The 19,117-nt window shown below is 40.7% G+C and overlaps 1 protein-coding gene across 2 annotated transcripts in view; it reads right to left on the bottom strand.

Annotated features, from left to right (window-relative positions):
• The window catches only part of LOC122809310 (guanylate-binding protein 1-like), a 668,410-nt gene that overhangs the window by 27,656 nt on the left and 621,637 nt on the right, over positions 1-19,117 (bottom strand). For both annotated transcript variants that reach the window (XM_044080706.1, XM_044080705.1), the window contains one exon: positions 1,639-1,832. In XM_044080706.1, the coding sequence (XP_043936641.1) occupies positions 1,639-1,832 (194 nt within the window). The remainder of the gene's footprint in view (positions 1-1,638; positions 1,833-19,117) is intronic.

Raw genomic sequence — 19,117 nt, 5'->3', positions numbered from 1 at the left:
AAAATGTATGGTGCCAGAGCTCTCAGTCCCTAGAGATCGAGATACAACTGATCCCTTGTCTAAAACAGGAGTCTGCATGGTGGGTACAGGCTTGTTCCCAAAATCAGGGCCTTCCCATCAATTTCACTCCACATGGCCAAACCTTCAGCATGGATGCCTCAGAGATAGCCTGGGGCCTCACTTTCACCACCTTCAATTTAAGGTTCAATTTAAGGACAGACACATCAACTGGAAAGAACTTATGGCAGTGCAAAAAGGCCTGATAGCCTTCAAAGAAAAATGGGAACCAGGGGTCCTGTTAGTAAAAACAGACAATACCACAGGCATGTGGTACATAAACAGGCAGGGAGGCACACACTCTTATCCCCTGTGCCACCTAGCAATGCAAGTCTGGGAAGCATCACATTCTCTGGACTTGCACCTCATGGCACAATACCTTTCAGGGGTTCAAAATGCTCTAGCAGACCACCTCAGCAGAAACTAGATGGATACCCATGAAAGGCATCTGCATCGGGACATTTTTCTCAGCATAACTCAGAGATGGGAGTCCTACAGGTGGACCTCTTTGCCAACAAAGATAACACTCACCTGAAAAAATTCTGTAACAGGATGAAACAGAAATCTGCCTGGAAAACAGATGCCTTTCCATGTACTCATATTTTTATTTATGCATTCCCCTCTTACCCCTTCTGCCTCAAGTGCTTCTGAAGATAAGGGAAGAGGACACTGGTATCCTCTCTTCATAGAGCTCACCCATCAGAGCCCATGGTTGTTACCTCAGAGTAGAGACCTCCTCACCCAAAACAAGGGAAGGATTGTGCACCCCAACCTTCAGACTCTCAGGATTTTAGCATGGATAATTCTGCAGCATGCTAAGTAAGCAGGTGCAGGACATTCATAAAGAGTCTAGAAGACCTAGCACTAGAAAATCATACTCAGACAAATGTAAAAGATTCTCTGTTTGGTGCCAGAATCTCCACCTCAATTCCAATTCAGCACGCATTACTACCATCTTAGAATACCTGGCCATCTAGGCCTTTCCTACTCCTCCATTAAAATTCATGCTTCTGCTGTTTCAGCTCACATTCCTACTTTTCCTCCAGTCTTTTCCCATCCCGTTAAGACAATTTCATAACAGAAGATGTTCGAATGATCACTGCTGCATTAGCTGCTCCCTCTCTCTCTCTTGTTTTTTGTTGTGTTTTTTATGAGAGGGTGTGGACATGTTTTTTTTTTTTGTTGTTGTTGTTGTTTCTAGCATTGTCCTTTCTGGGGTCAGCCTCTCTCTGCTGGCAGGAAAGCTCCGAATAGCTTCAAGATTAAATATGTCTTTTACTTAGCTCAGCTCAAGCTGTTTTGGGTGTAGGCAAGGTGTCCTGAATCTTTGGATGCTGGCCAGATGTTATATCCTTGGCATGATATAACTCATACAGTTAAGCTACTTCGAGCATCTACTGTTATGGTCAGTTTAATTTACACAACTGTACTTTGCTTTACTGCTTGTACACTGGACAAAATTGATTTGACAAACAAAATGTAGATCTCAGACAGCATAAAATGTCATCACCATGTAAGAAGCATGCAAATCTCAGAACAGGCCAAATGCTATCATTATGTGCTACAGAAGTAGCTACTTACTTTTAGTTTTTGATCAATAACTCTCTCCAGCTCTTCCAGAAGGCTTCTCCTGTCTTCCTCCAGCTTTATTTTTAATTGTCGTACATTTTCTTCATAGCTCTTTTGTTGGTTTAACACCATCTGCTGCACATCTGCACTTTTCTTTTCCATTGCTATCCTCTGTAGCTCTGCAGCCTCTCTTTTAAGTCGCTCATCTGATTATTGGATTAAAAAAAAAATGTAAATGAAAACCAGTTTAATGCAAAGAAGAATTCTGATGCTCCATGTAAAACAAGCTGAGGTGTTTATGGTTACTGGGTTGGTTTTCTGACAGGGACTTGGGGAAGAGGTAAAGTTAGGTCGCAAGACTTGAAGAGGACCATCCTTGGACTACACAATTAGTGGCATGGAATGATGGAGTAAAGTTCAGAATTCATGCAGCTTAAAACAAGCTGAAGATAGTTTATATATTACTGGGCATGCATTAACAAATTAAAGTGGGATTATCTATCAAAACGGTAAAGGAATGCTTCCATTATATCAATTTTTCAGTGTACAGATATGTAACAAAGTGCACCTACTGCCTGATGTACATCAGCTCTGTATGCAACAGGCACATGAATATTAAGGCAATTGTTATCGGTGGCTCAGGAAGGACTGCTCTTGTCTTTGATGTAGGCACACTGAGAAGGTTGTGGACTCTGTCCTTGCACTTGGTGGATGGATTCACTGCTAGTACAGACACTGCAGTGCAGCATGTGAGAAGCACTGATCTCATCTTGACGAACCTTCCTTCAGGCGAGATGCTAAACCAAGTTCCCAAGAAAATGACTAGGTGGTAGTGCAGCTGAATATCAAATATCTCATGGATATTAATGAGAGGAAACTAGGGAATATAGGGCTGTTTTCTTAAAATACTTATCATAAAAAATATAAAATCAATTAAAAAAAACAGAATAATAAAAAGTACAGTCATTTACTAACTATATCTTTCCAGAATATTACAAATAACCACAACACTGCAACTTAGATAAGCCATACAGAAATTTTTTATATACACCTAAACTTGTTTTATTATAATTTATTATTGAGAACTTGCCCCAAATTTCCCCAAACATATTCCTACAGAGCCACCAAAGCCTACTTCTTATTTATTTACTATTGTTTACTTATTTGCATTTGTTTATTGGAAAAGCCCAACTGGACTATGTGAGACCCTTTTCAGTGGAGGCCTAGAGAGAAAAGCTCCACAGAACAGAGCAGAAACAAAATATTAATATATACTGCATAACACAAAGTTAATCAGAAATACAGTTTGATTGCACATGAAAGTGAGCCATTAATTCAGTTGAATGTTTTGTAAAACTCAGAGTCTTTGGAAGTACTGTGGCAAATGATATAGTAAAAACAGTGATGCTTATATTGGCAATTACAATAACTGTTAAGAAATGTTAATGGAAAATGTGTCTTCTCCAATCTGCTAGGCTCTTACTCATTTTGCCTATAGACAGTCATTTTTCTGCTATTTTTTTTTTTATTTATTTTATTTTATTTGCAGTTGGTTTACCAGGATAGTCCATTGGGCCAAATGAACCCGTTTTCAATGGAGTCCTGGGGAGAAAAGCTCCAAAACTAAATAGGTTACAATAAGTTGTTCTTAATAGTTGCACAAATTATACTCTTATACAAAGGTTAAAGATACAGAAAAATAATTTGCAAGTAAAATACTTAATAGATAATACAGACTAAAAGGAAATTTAGCATGAAAATATTGAGAAATAATATCATATTTGGAAGCAGACACTTATGGGGTGTGGCTTAGAGCATTATTTCCAATTTTCATAGGGATAGTAATATGTAAGAGTTAGGGGTGAATAACAAGGAGTGTTGAAGGAGGAAACAGAGGAATGAAGGAAGATGGAATTTGCAATTAATATGTAAGAGTTAGGGGTGAATAACAAGGAGAGTTGCAGGAGGAAACAGAGGAAGGAAGGAAGATGGAATTTGCAATTAATATGTAAGAGTTAGGGGTGAATAACAAGGAGAGTTGCAGGAGGAAACAGAGGAAGGAAGGAAGATGGAATTTGCAATTAATATGTAAGAGTTAGGGGTGAATAACAAGGAGAGTTGCAGGAGGAAACAGAGGAAGGAAGGAAGATGGAATCTGCAATTAATATGTAAGAGTTAGGGGTGAATAACAAGGAGAGTTGCAGGAGGAAACAGAGGAAGGAAGGAAGATGGAATTTGCAATTAATATGTAAGAGTTAGGGGTGAATAACAAGGAGAGTTGCAGGAGGAAACAGAGGAATGAAGGAAGATGGAATTTGCAATTAATATGTAAGAGTTAGGGGTGAATAACAAGGAGAGTTGCAGGAGGAAACAGAGGAAGGAAGGAAGATGGAATTTGCAAGAGTAAATTATGTGGGGTGGGAGCAAGAGCATTCCCACTGGGATACAAGATGTGAATGAAGAGATCTTTTAAAAATAGAATGGTTGTGGGTGGTGCGAATGGAAGGTGGTAGGGAATTCCAAAGGCGTGCAAGGCCATAAGACGGACGATTTTTTCCTGGGGGACGAGTTGGTTTATATACTTCTAACAGATTTTGATTGTTGGATCATAATACTCTATCAGGAAGGTGCATTTTAAAAGCTGATGAAAGGGAGGGACAGAGGGAAGGGTTGAAAATAAGCTTATGTGCAAGATTTAGTTGAATATATGCGAGATAACTGGGTAGCTCTAGCCATTTCAGTTTTTGGAGAGAGGAACAGTGGTGTGTGGAGGACTTGTAGTTGGTAGCGAACTTGGCAATTTTGTTGTAGCAAGAGGAAAGTTGTGTTTTTAGAGAGGACTGTAGATTAGTTAAGCTAATGCCAGTTAGTTTTATGATGACTAGGTTCACAGGTATATACAAGGTGACCACCAGGGCCTTTATAAGTTTAGACATGCAATCCAACCCTATGTATCATGGGCATTTATTAAGGGGTATATTAGTTAGGAAGTTTCTAGAGGTTATGTAGGAAGGTATGTTAGTTTACATTACTGTCTGCCTCTATCAAAGACATTTCAGTTCTTCTAGTCTCAGAAACATATGATTTTTCAGCTAGAACAGGAATAGTCTAAGGTCATCGTCTTTTTTTTTTTTTTGGCCCTGCACAATGTAAGTCCCTCCCACTTTCAAGAACTGCTGCTATGGTGTTAACCATTCAGATCCCTATGATCCCTATGTCATCTCTCATGCTGCTGCTAGTAATTGTGATGTGAGCACATAAATATCAAGGTGATGACGTGGGTGGAATCCTCTGGGATCCATTCATTCCCAAGGACTTTGCCTTTGACATCTTTTACCAGGCTACTTATAGGTTCATAGGTAGGTACTAGGCTATTGGCCCTAGGGCCTATATAAGCCTAGCCAAACATGTACCCTGGCTTTTTCCACCCTAGAAAATTATTTTCCTGTGCCCCTGTCGAGCAGAGCCACAGAAGTGATCCCTGGGGTGAATTTCCTATTTCCCATCCAATCATCAAGATTTTTCTTGAAGAGTGCTAATGAGGAGCTCTGTTTGACATAGATAGGTAGTCTGTTCCAGAGTATGGGAAGTCTCTGGGACAGGAATCTATCCCTCCAGCATGTTCTGCTTATTGTGGTGACAAGGTTTAGGTCCCTAGAGCATGTAGCTCGGAGGGATTGGGATTTCTTTAAGTGGAGCATGTTCAACAGCTCTGGATTTGACATAGCTTTGTATGTTAAGCAGAGATCGCCTCTGAGTAGGCGATATGCGATGGAGTAAAGCTGGTGTTTTTTGAGATGGTCTGCGTAGGGCATCTGTTTGAGGTCAGTAATCCTCTTTGTGAGGTATTTCTGTGGCCTTTCCAGTTGTTGCAGATGTCTTGTGAGGTACATACCAAAAGGGGCATTGTACTCTATAATGGGTCTAATGAGTGATGAGTAGAGGGGAACAATGACCTCTTTTTTTCTGGATGAGAAACCTTTTGTGATAAGGTGAGCCATGAAGAAGGATTTCCTGACCACTGTGGTGATGTGATTATCAAAGGAGAGACTACTGTCCACCTGTGTCCCAAGGTCTCTTATCACAGTTTCGGTGTTAAGTAGACTACCAGCTATGTGGTAGTTCATGGGTACAGAGTTTTTACCAAAGGGGATAACAATACACTTTTTGGCATTGAGCTTCAGGCCATGGCTTTGACACCAGGCATCTGTCTCAGTGAGGCCCTTTTGTAGTATGTCCACATTGTTAGGAGTTTTGATTATGGCTCCTAGTTTGCAGTCATCTGCAAACTTTGTTAGCCAAAGACCTTCTGCATTAGCCTGTACTTCAGAGAAGTAGATACCAAACAGGAGAGGACCCAGGACTGAACCCTGTGGTACTCCACTTGTCACTGGTCTGAAGTCGGATTTGGAGTCTGCTACTTTCACAGTGTGGGTTCTGTCTGTGAGCCAGTTGCCAACCCATCTTGTGACATAGGGATTTATACCTAGTTTAGTGCGCTTATCTATAATTCCAGAGTGGGGGATGGTGTCAAAAGCCTTGGCAAGATCTAGATAAGTTGTGTGGACCACCTTACCCTCTTCTATGGCTTTGGTGACTGCTTCAAAGAAGTCAATCAAAGTTTAGGAGACATGATCTGCCTTTTACAAATCCGAACTGGGTGGGGTCCAGAGTTTGGAGATTACCAATGTCTTTGTTTATGAATTCCATGATGATACGTTCCATGGCCTTGCAGACCAGGCTCGTCAGGCTAATGAGGCGGTAGTACCCAGGGTCCATCGTGCCTCCCCCCTTTCTGGAGTGGGATAACTGTCGTGGTGCGCCATTCAGTGGGCACAAAGCCTGAGGTGAGGCTATGATTGAACATGGTACTTAGGTAGGGTGCCAGTTCATTCTATAGTTCGTGTAGAATGCAGCCTGGGATATTGTCAGGTCCCATGGATGCTGTGTTCTTGGCTTTGGAGAGTGTGTTTTTTACCTGTGCAGCCGTGATTACAGGAACTCTGCATTCTTCCGGTATAGAGATGGGCCCTCTAGGGGGTGAGAGGGGGTAAAGTTAGCAGTGGACCTATCTGCCAAGATGATGGCAATATCAGTTGGTTCTGTATATTTAGTGCCATTGTGCTGTAACTCAGAACAGATCTGAGTGCTGCCATTGAGATTCTTGACATAGCTATAAAATGCTTAGTGGTTGTCTTTAGAGTCAGTGGCAATTTTGTTTTCGTAATTAGCTTTGGAGGATTTTGTGAGGGATCTCAGCTTCTTACTGAGGTTAACCAGGGAGTTCCTCCAGTCATGGGATTTTACTCTCTTTTGCGCAACAGTTTCTTTCTTCTGTTGTAGAGTTTGTTTATGGCAGGAGACCACCAGATTGGCTTCCTTTTTTTGGAGGATAGCATCTTGGTTCTATTAGGGATAGCATGATCCATGCACTCGTGTAAGTGCTTATAAAGTGCATTTGTGTAGGATTCAGCAGTCTTACCTCTATTGTCCATCTGCATGGGTGTCATTCATGAAGTTTGCCACTTCTGTCTTAAGTGTGAAGTTGGCTTTGGAGAAGATTTTTACGGTGGTTTTCCTAACTGGGGGTGGGGGCGGGATGTGGATGTCTAGGGTGATTAGCTTGTGGTCAGATCTGACCAACGAGGAATTGACCTCTGGTGTGGAACACCGGTTGCCCATGTTGGTAATGACTAGGTCTAGGATATTGCTGCCCCTGGTGGGGGTGTGAATAACTTGATTTGATCCAAGGCTTGGAATTTATGAATTCCAGAAAACGTTGAGCAAAAGAGTTGGTACATGAATAGTTTTCCCAGTTAATGGTGGGGTAGTTGAAATCGCCCATTATTAGGGTGTTGAGTTGTACCCTAATACCTTCCAGTGTATCAAGAAATGAGGAGTGTGAATCCTGAGGCATGGTGGGGGGTCTGTAGCAAGCTACAATTTGGATTGCGGTCTTGCCCAGAGTTAGTTGCACTTGGATAATCTCGGATGCATTATGCTGTGCAACTAGCCAGGAGGTGTGGATATCCTTAATGAATATGGACACGCCTCCACCTTTAGTGCTTCGTTCCGGGTTAGGTGGCTGAAAGGTGTGGTACGAATTATAGCCTGGTAATGCAGGTGTGCTCTCTGGAGCTTTGAACCAGGTCTCTGTCACTGCACAGATGTCGATGTTCTCCATTTTAAGGAGTGCCTCGAGTGAGTGCATTTTGAGGTTTAGACTTCTAGCATTGAGTAGCATTACCCTCAGATTTTGCTTGCTTGTACCTGTTACGGTGGTGAATTTGTCATTTGAACCTTGCCTAAAAAAGGCACTATAGGAATGGCAAGAGGCTTAGCCAGTATTCGGAATCCCAAGGGCGACGGGTGCAGGCCATCTCTGGCAAAGCATCGGGGTCTGTTGATCATGTCGTCCCAGGCAGACAAATACTGGATCCCCTTAGAATGACACCAGAAGCTTAGCCAATTGCTGAAGTCAATCATTTTGTCCTTGTACTGTGGTATCATTCTGGGTGATGGCAGGATGGTACTCAGTGCTAGGGTCATACCTGCCTGGGCTACAAGATCGGACAGCTCCTCCATGTCTCTTTTCATGTAGTCCAAGGAGGTACGTTTCAGGTCATTCACACCAACATGGACAATGACAGTGTCATATTTGTACTTGTTATGGAGTGACTTGAGTGCGTGTGTTATGTGGTGGATCCTGGCACCTGACAGGCAGCTGACAGTAACTTTCTCCTTGTTTAGCCTGGTAAATGGAACATCAGTGTGCCTGACTAGAGAGTCACCTATGACTAGAGTGTTGGGTACGTTGTTATGCCTCATGGGCTGTGGTTGAGTGACACACTGAGTTTGTGGGCTATGTATCATTTGGGTTGTATTGGGGGTGGAGATTGCTTGTGTTTCTGCTTTGGAGGTCCCTGATGCTTGGGCAGGTTTTTATTGAGAGCCTCCGTGAATGTTGGTGTGTGTTTTGTGTTTCTATGTGTGTGTTTTGGTGGTGTAGGTTTTGAGGGACTATGTGATGAGTGTGGTGTGGTGCAAGTGTTTACCTTCTCCTCTTGACTGTCTAGTCCAGTCTTGGGTGAAGACAGCTTTGCTTCCAGTTTGGCTATATAAGTGCATCTCTCACAGGTTGTAGTGTTGGGTGGTAGGAGGAGGCAGTCCCTTTTATGAAATGGCTTCTCAAGAGGTCCTTCAATTTATATTTGAACTAGCTCATGAGGTTTGAACATTCTTTACATTCCCTGTATTCAATTATTTTAACATTTCAGTATTCTTAATAGGCCTTGCAGCATTCTTAACTGGCCTATATGTTGTCAGTATTAAAGTCATTTATTGTTTTAATCTGTACATCTGTTTGTGTTTTACCATTTATTATTTGCATTTTATGCAAAGGGCTTGTTTATGGGCAATATAACAAATCTGAACTTGAACTTTAGCAATGAATAAAGAAATGCTTCAATGTCTCATCAACATCATACCCTTTACCAAATATCACCTCTTGTCTTTCTGCTTATAATGCATTTGCTTTTTTACTAGAGGTTATCTCTACATTGGTTGCCATACAGTCAGATTAATATCAGTTTTAATCTTTTTCCTCCTTTCTGCTCCTGCCTATTGTGTGTTACTTGGTATTATACCATGACCCCCCCATTAATATTCCAAAACGTGCAAGCTGATTGGCCAGCGTGCATGTTGTAAATCGACTTATACTAATGGAAAAAGGTCCGGTTGCCCGGACTTTTTCCATTAGTATAAGTCTCTTTTAAAACACGGTCTCGCTGTGTTAAAAGAGTTTAACATAGCGACACAGGTTTAAAAAAAGAAAAGGAGATCTCCGTTGCTTTTTTTAAAGCTGTCTCGCTATGTTAAACTCCTTTAACATAGTGACACAGTGTGTAAAAAGCAACGGAGATCTTGCTTTCTCCGTTGCTTTTTTTTTAAACCTGTCGCACTATGTTAAATGGGTTTAACATAGCGAGACAGCTTTAAAATAAGCAACGGAGATCTCCGTTGCTTATTTTAAAGCTGTCTTGCTATGTTAAACCCATTTAACATAGCAAAACAGTAAAAAGCAACGGAGATCTTGCTTTCTCCGTTGCTTTTGGCCACAGCTCTGATGTACTGCATAGGCATGCGCAGTACATCAGAACTGCCGCGGATACCAGCCTGCTGCGGAAGGGCAGCAAAGAGGCATTATACAATGTCATTATTTAAGAAAAGTAATTATTTCTTTTCTTAAATAATGTCATAGTATAATAGCAATAACTCACTTCTGGGTGTGGGTAATGCGGGATGTCTTTGTTTGGTCCCGTGGGCGAAACCATGCCAACCGTGGGTAAATCCCACATTACCCACACCCAGGCGTGGGTTATTGCTATAATGCCTCCCACCCTGGTTCCAAACAATAGATATCAAACCATCAGAGCCCTAATGATCCAAGCCTCACTTTTCTGAGACTTGGAGAGTTGAAAACTAACAACCACTCAAACTGTTTATAGCTCTGGCATAGAATAAACAAGCACTCAATATAAATCAACAATCTGTGTGCTTTGTCACGACATACACAAGCTCCAAATATATTAACTCTGAGTTTGAGTAACTCACAGAGAAATAAAAAGACAACTTCATTTTAATTGCTATTCACTTTATTTACTTTTATTTTATTTACTTTTTTATTACCTTTACTCCTACTTCCTGTAGCTTGGAGTCAATTCATGAAAGCAACAGCACTATCTTTGCTAAACTAACCAGTTAACAAAACCCTTGTTGATGGGAATTTCAATTACATAGGAAGTATTCATTAAATTTCAGCAAAGATCCTTTGAACAATCAGGTAACCCATATATTTTTCTTCTGTTTTGTGGTCTGCACAAAAATCAGTTTCATTTTCTAATTGTTTACATTTCTTTTATGTCTTCATCCAACCCCCACATATCAGTTCTAAGATTCTCTCTCTAAGATATCTTGCCAGAGGAACAAGAATTAGGGCTGCTGACATTGACCCCAAGGCTTGAAGAATTAGTAGGGCTGAAATTTTGGTGTCGTGAATAATTTTTGCTACTTGGAATTTTAAAGTTTGAGCTCTGTTTAAGAGACGTGATGCTGTTGCAGATACTGTATTGAAATGTGCTCCTATGAATTCCAATGTTTGTGATGGATGCAACTTTGATTTGTTGTAGTTTACTGTGATCCCCAGAAGGGAACAAGCTTGGAGTAATAGTTTCTTCCTATTATGAGTAGATGCCTGATTGGGGAGATAATGAGCCAGTCGTCTAAATATGGAAACACCCAGAACGCCTGCAGTCTCAAGTGAGTTGCCACCACTGGGGGCTGTGGTGAGACCAAAGGGCAGATCTCTGAACTGGTAATAACTGTCTCCCAGCCAGAAGCATAAGAACCTTCTGGACCGCTTGTTCATTTTTATGTAATAGTACGCTTCTTGAGGGCCTATCAAGCACATCCAATAGTCCTTGCCTAGAAAAGGCAGTATGAACTGAACCGTGACCATCAGAAACTTTGAGTGACAAACTGACTTGTTCAAGTTACTGAGATCCAAAACTGATCTCCAGTCCCCTGTATTCTTTGGCACTAAAAAGAATCTTGAGTAAGTTCCAAATTCTCTCTGGTTTGGCGGAACCTTTTGGGTGACTCTTTTTTCTAGCAGCTTTAGTATTTGAATTGCTGCTTCCTTCCTCTGACTGGGTGGAATGCTGGGACTTTTTCATAGAGTTGGATCTGGAAGGGAAAGTGGAATTATGTAACCTCTCAAAATAATCCTCTGCACCCAAGCATCTTTTGTGATATCCCACCAGGCTCTCTGTTGCAAGGAAAGCAACCCCTGCTTGCCTCCAGAGGTGGACAATCAGGCCTCCTCACAGGGGTGCTGGTAGGGCCGACATGAGAAAATGTCTCTAGACCCCTGGTTTTATGGGCGACCTCTGCCTCGTGGGTAGCGTCTTCCATTAGTGCCCCCCCCCCATCTCTGGGGAACCATCTCCACATAAATCTTGGAAAGGACCCTGGGATTTTTTGAACCACTTCTTTCATCCTCCACATTGGTTCCTAGAAAAGGTCCTTGGGGGGGGGGGGGGGTCAAAAAATCTACTCCTACAGCACAGAGAGCCTTTCCATCCTTCTCACACCAGGAGAGTGTATCATTCACATTTGGGCCAAACAGGGAAGATCCGTCAAAAGGAGCATTGGTGAAAGAAGACCTGAAGTTGCACATGCCCATGCATGTCTACTTACTGAGATACCCAAAACTGCTGGCCTTGAGGTGCCCTCAGCTGCATGAGCCCTTGCAATAGTGGATCCTGAAAGAGTATTTGACAACTCCTTAATCAAATAAATCTCTTTGTAACCTCATAAAGCATGACAGGTAGTTCAGTTACCTAAGAGCAAAGGTTGCTGAAGCATAGACACACTTCCCGAACTGTCCAATGCCCTGGACTCTCTATTAGGGGGATGGGCAGTGGAACTTTGTTCTGCAAGTTCCTTCTTTGTGGGCAGTACCACGAACATGGCATCTTCAGGTACTCCCTTGCCCCAGTATTCCCTTCCTGTTGGGGGTGCCAGAATTTGGTCTGATCTTTTGGGGATGGGTTCAACACATCAGGTTCCTTCCATGTAAGCTGAGTATCAAATCAATGAGTTCTTCAGTGGGCAGAGTCACCCAGAAGGTAGATGGACCAGATTCAAATGCCTCCCAAAACATTGATTCCCCCTGGGAAGGATTTTGGGAGGACCAACCACCCTATTGCTTGAGGATTTCCAGAATGCCTCCATTTGAGACATCTTTGGGGGGGGGGGGTGATCTGAGCGACCCTCTGTGTCTTCCTGAGGGGAATCTAAGTACCTCCTTTTGCACTTCCTTTTCCTGGGTACTTCCTCAGTGGGATGCGCCAGGGAATTATCGGAAGAGAGGGTAATGCCCTGCTGGTTGGTCTGGGATGTTTGGACTTGCTGTCCCTGTGGAGTTGAATGTCAAGGTTTTTGGCGCAAACATGCATGGAGTGTAGAAGTCAGAAGGGGGAGAGACCCTCTGTCCTGCCGAAGCAGAGAAGACTTTCTCCACTGCCTCAAAGGCAAATTGTCCCAGGGAGAAGAAAGCCATTGGAACTAAGAAGTCATGCTTCCATCCGCCCTGAAGGCAACCCACCTGAGGCAGAGGCTGGAACTCAACTGTCCTGGGCCAAAGCTCCAAGGGGCAGAGACAACTCTGAAAACTTCAGAGTCAATTCCAACACCTCAGATCCAACCAGTATGCTCTGGCTCTGACAGCCAGTGGGTTCTAAACTCATTGGTGCCAGTGCATTCAGAGAAACCTTTGGATCCAAGGACACCAGTACTCTCAGATCTGAATCATATGGTCTCAGCAGACTTAGATCTAAGGACTCAGAAATTAAGTTTCAGATCGGAGAAGGAGACATTACTGGAGGAGTAGATCTAGCTAAGGCTTCCTGACCCAAAGGGGTTGGAGCTGGGAGAACCCCCATCTGTATTTGCACTGAGAGGAACTTCCTCATCATTCTATCCATGTTGGCTTCTGTGAGACTCCTGGAAGAATGAGATGAAGCAATGGATGTCGACTTGGACTGCTCTCGAGGAAAGGAGATGGAAGTCTTGAAGGAACAGTGTCAATCGTTGTCAAACATTGGACCCTAGGAAGAATCTTCACAGTTGAAGAACTCTGATTCAATGGCATCTTGGGAGGCATAGCAGACATCTTGGATCCAGATGGTTTTGGATCCAATCTTGCTGTTTTTGAGAGGAGGCTTTATGGTTGAAATAGATGTACCCGACTTCTTCTGGGACTTTTTAGGAGTGTTCGTTGATAATGTTTTGGAGGGTTGAGCTCCAGATATGTCTTCTGAAAAGGAGGTTGGCAGTAACCCTTTCAAAATTACTTTGTTTCACCTGCCTGCTAAAGCATGTGCATTAAATCTGTTGCATTTGTCACAGTAGGTATTAAGATGGTCAGCGCTCAAACAATAAAGACAAAGGTCATGGGCATCAGTATAAGGCAACTTATGGCCGACATTTTACATTTCTTAAATCCATTGGTCAAAAATGGAAAAAGACATTTTGTAAAAAAGAAAATCTGGCTAACAGAAGAAGAAAAAGATATATAAAGAATATATATTTTTATATTATATATTTTTTATCTAGGGTATGGAGGAAAAAATAAAAAGGGAATGAAATACCAACAGTAGTATTAGAGAATACACAAAAGTGCATAAGAGAGAGTTAAAAAGTTTTACGGATGCAGGAAAGAGAATATCACCAATGGTAACAAGAATACTCAAGTATACAACTATCTAATAAAGTATTTACAGAGAAAAAGCCTTAAGAAAACTTATCTCTAGAAAAGCTCGAGAGCAAGCTGGCCATGTCTATATGCGAAAATTGGCAAACAAGATCTGAGGTATTTTAGGGGTTGGTGCACTTCGGGTAGGGAGGAGCTCAAGAGTTTCAGTTGACCAAGAGCTATAGTATCAGTCTAGTCAGATCCAAGGATCGGATCAGATAACAATGGTTGACAAATGCATGAAATTTGTCAACATCAGATCAGGATTTCTACTTTGGTGGATACATTCAATTATTTCAGAAACTCAAGCAAAAGACATGAAGAAGAATAAAAGAAACAAAATGATAGTTAAAGGAAAGACACTGCTAGCTCCTGATAAACAACTTATTTAGTTCACTGTCCAAAACTATAAAAACAAGGTAAAAACAACATAAGCATTTTCATTTACTCACAAATAATACATGAACTTCATCAGATGTAAATTACTTTCAAAAATGTGCAATTTAAAAGCTTTTGCTGTACAAATCATATTCTAAAATAAAAGATTACATTACCTGCTCCTCCCCTAATTCTCTCAACACAGTAATCATTTTTATTTCACAACAAACTGAATTGGAGAAAAAGCAGCTCATATGGCAGATCAAATTAAATGCTTACAACTGGCCTGGGATAAATGATTATTGGTCTATTTATTGCCTATTAAAAATAAGATATATGACTAGATAATAAATTACATTAGAATGTTTGAAAGCAATTTCAACTTATTTTTTTCCATTTTTGACCATATTCATGGTATTCTCCTTTGCATGTATCTAATTTTAGCAATAACAGTAAGTTTACATATTACATTCGTGTTGCTAGGATTTTTATTTTGTTATTATAATTTTATTATTACCTATTGATGCTTGGTAATATTGTCTGAATTTAGTTTTTTTTATAAATATTTAATTTTTATAATATGATTTCAGTTTATTTTGAAATAAATGTGATTGCTGTGATGAGAGAATTAAGAGAAGAGCAGGTGATGTCATCTTTTATTTTAGAATCTGATTTGTACACAAAAGCTTTTAAACCACAAATTTTTGAAAGTAATTTACATCTGATGAAGTTCAAATTTTATTTGTGAGTGGATGAAAGCGCTTATGTTGTTTTTACCTTGTTTTTATGGTTTCGGACAATTAAATAAATAAGTTGTTTATTAGGAGCCAGCAGTGTCTTTCTTCTAATCATAAATATGTTTCTTTTATTTCGTTTGTCTTGTTGCCGTGCCATTGTTATCTGCACTTTGTTTGGATGTTATACATGAAGAAGAATGTTAAAACTGTTCTGGAAACATTTAGATTTATACCCAAGATGAAGAATATATACATCTGGGTTCTGCCAGAAACATTTTTCCTTAATATTTTTGTGAAACAGCTTGCAACCTTTTCACCAGACTTTTGGATAATGACAGAAATAAAGAATCCCCTGTAACTGAAAAAAACACTGAAAATTATGTAAACAGAAAACTTTATAAAATCACTTTCACTTCCACTATCAATTGTAAGAATGAAATGATTACATTCATAACTGTACTTCTTCCTCAAATGTATGTTGCATTTGTTTATGCACACATTTTATCTAAAACTGTGCTGTAGTACATGGACTAAATGATTTTACTTGGAGGGGTCTAAAGCTCAAATTATACATGGTTTTCCTTAGGAACTGAAAGAAGTGAACCCCAAAATACTGTTAAACAACAGAATAATAACTGATGACCACTTTCCATTGCTCAAGGCGGTTACATTACAGTTCATTTAATTTTAAAATAGATTTGTTCAAACATAATTCACCCTCAAATCATATTGGTATGATAAATAAAACAAGGTCGGCTTTATCACATTCCAGGTATTTTCTTCTTTACGTAAAATAAAAAATCTAATGCTGTTGGTTGGTGTAGCACAGAAATAAAAACAATTTTAGAAGATTAATTACATAGTTTATATTAAAGTTGTATTTCAAGATGTGCATTATCTATCCATTTTACAGGACAATTATAGCTCAAGGGAAAATATCCAATTCAGTTAGAGCATATATTTTTTAACTTCTGAAACTCATCCCATTAACTACATTGATAAATGAAAAAATGTGATTTATCATAATGCATATTTGCCTTTAAATTAACTTATTTTTTCCTACTTTTTATGGATGGTTTAAAGCATGTAAAGAGGTCAATGACAATCATGTTCACATATACTGATAATGTCATTATATGAATGCTTTTTGGGACTATTCAGACTGACTGATAAAAAAATAGCTGTAATTGTATAAAACTCACATAATACTGTCTAGTGTGAGGTATTTCTGATGAATATATTACTCAAGGACACAACTCTGGTTTTGATTGTTTCAGCTGTAGTGAATTATTACTATATCAAGGTTTGTTATTTATTGATTCAAAACACCTCTGCACAGTGTTTTGTCAATCTAAATATGAGGTATGCACTTGCCCTTTTAATAACTGCAGATTATTTTTATGACAATACTATGTCAACATTTATATAGTCAAGTTTGTTTATTACATTGCACTTCTGAGTTTAAAACTTCCCCACGGATTTACTATTCTTCCGTGCAGGACTAGCTTAGTCCTGCATGGAAGCAGCCATTTAGGAGCAGCAGGCCAAGCATATTAATGAAGGTGTGCTGCCTGAGCCCTTAGTCTTACATGGAGCATGTAAGAGTGCAGGGGGCATGTCTGAGAGCAGAGCTCTCAGAATATACATGCCCCCACAATGAAGAACAGTAGAAAGGCCAAAGAAATGAGCGAGACTGCTCATAGGTGTCCGCATATCCTCAGTAACATTCCCTCATGTGTACAACAGCAATAGCAAATACAAATAAAATGAACAAACCCTTATTTTTTTATTAAGAAACCGATTAAAGCTAATTGTAGGTGCTTGGGTGTGCCCATCGCTTAGCTACGGTTAATGCAGCTTAAATGGCTGAAGAGGATAACAAAGAAGATATATGCAAATGAAGCAGTATAGCAATAGTGCAGTGGCAGAGCATTCGTCTTACGGGCAGGCATTCCTGGTTCAAGTCCCTCTGCAGCACATTCCATTTTCCATGACAAATCACGTTATGACCAATATTTTAGTTGCATAACCCACTAAATAACATATATTTGTGAACTGGAGTACTGCATTAAATGCACATGTGCGGTGTCAGTGTCATAATGTTGCAAGGTCCCCAGATAAGCACGTGCCCCATACAGTATATGTACACAGGAATCATGGCTACAAATGGAAGGTTAAATGTGTAATGAATGACAACTCCATACAGCTTCCAAATCCCCCACCTTCCCAAGAACCATTAGATATTACCATCTAAATCAGCGCAACTGTAAGCGGGAGTAAGCACTAGTAAGCAAGTGTAAGCATCAATAAGCAGTAGTAAGCATATTTAAGCACTAGAAAGCGAGTTTAAGCCCGTTTGTGCGGGGGTAAGCAATGCACACAGAGGTTAAGTGACTTTGAAGCTAACTCAGTAAGCATATTTAACTGGAGGCTAGCATTGCTTACCCTTGCGCAAACCTGCACAAACCCACTTACAAGTGCTCAAAAGTGCCTTAATCACGCTGTATCCCATGGCCCTTGTTCTGCCCCTCAACAGCCTTGCAGGTCTTGAACCCAGGACCCTACACACTACAGTCACAGTAGTTAACCACCAACCCATCACAGCAGTACAGAAGAATGAGGTATCACCAAACAAGTCCTCACTATAATAAAATCAAACAGAACCTGTGAAAGGAATCAGTATACAGTTATATGTTCCATAACCCACTGCATAACATAAATATGTGAACTGGAGTACAACAGTAAGCTCAGAAGTGAGGTGTAATTGTAATAGAGTGTTGAAGTCCCCAATAAAACACAATGACCCCATACAGTGTACGTACACATGAATCATGGATACCAGGCATATATATATAAGATGTAATGAATAATAAATCAATGCCAAAAGGAAAATGTAATGCAAAGTCTAATGTAAGCAATGCTAAGCATTACACAGGCCAGCTTAGGAGGTGTAAGCAATGTGTATGCCAGCTAACTTAGTGTGCCCAGTGTTATACCCCTTTAAACAATGCCAACCAAAAATCGGCCCTACTTAAACCCAACAGGAAGGAATACATCTCATAACTGGTTGTAGCTTACCCTTGCAGGCACAATGGCAGTAAGGGGAGAAGGTGTGCACTTCTGGGTGCAGTGCTGGTGCATCCAGGAGTCCAGAGTCATGGCAGGACTCCTTATCAAAAACAATGAACAGAGACTGCTGCAGGGCCAGTACCATGGTTCTCAATATAAGGCGGAAGCCTGGGCCATCTCGCCCATGACCTCACCAGTGCCAATGGTATACCCCAAACTGGTGAGCATGTCAGGCATCACTATGCCGACCTGAAGCGGCATAAGGGGGACCTCTTGGAACAGTGGATCCAAGAGGCTAGAACGGCAGGGGCTGTTCCAGCTGTGTGTAAGTATCACTCCACTATGTGTGTAATAATTGCCAGCTCATGTATATCACGGATAGGTATGGCTAAATATTCCTCTTATGTCTTCCACAGCTGCAAGTGAGCAGGCCGCGAACCAGGAGGCCTATGGAAGTCACCTGGAGAGGTTGCGATGCAAGGCAGGTCAGTAATACTCTTGCATGTACTGTCATAAAAAATAAATCTAAAAGTATTAGTAAATTAATGGCCCATATCTGTTGCCTGTCAACCTGTCGCCCTGGGAAATCAGTGGGATGATCCCAGACATATAGGCAGCAAACAAGAAATACAACTGATTGACACACAACTATGAAAACAAAGCTGGCACACTAGCAACTCCCCAAAACCTTATGAGGGTAAGAAGCCACGTATGTCCCATTTACACCCCCATGTTGTCAAGCTGTGGCCAGAGTATGTACAGTAACAGAATGAGATTTGTGTGCATAATAGTAATGTGGAATCTGGTACTGTGTGTGCCAAAATTCAAGTAGTGCTAACACACATTTCTCCCACAGGTCTGTCAGATACCAACACTGTGCCCAGAAATACAAGAATGATACCCTGTACTGGTACTGTTTACTTTGGTATTGTAAGGCATTTTGACTGATGAAGTTGCTCTGAATTACTCCTCACTGTTGCCCACACTGTCC

The sequence above is a fragment of the Protopterus annectens genome, chromosome 8.part0, assembly GCF_019279795.1.
Source record: "Protopterus annectens isolate FY-2018-M chromosome 8.part0, PAN1.0, whole genome shotgun sequence".
Lineage (NCBI taxonomy): Eukaryota > Metazoa > Chordata > Ceratodontiformes > Protopteridae > Protopterus > Protopterus annectens.
This window is presented reverse-complemented; position numbering and strand designations above follow the sequence as displayed.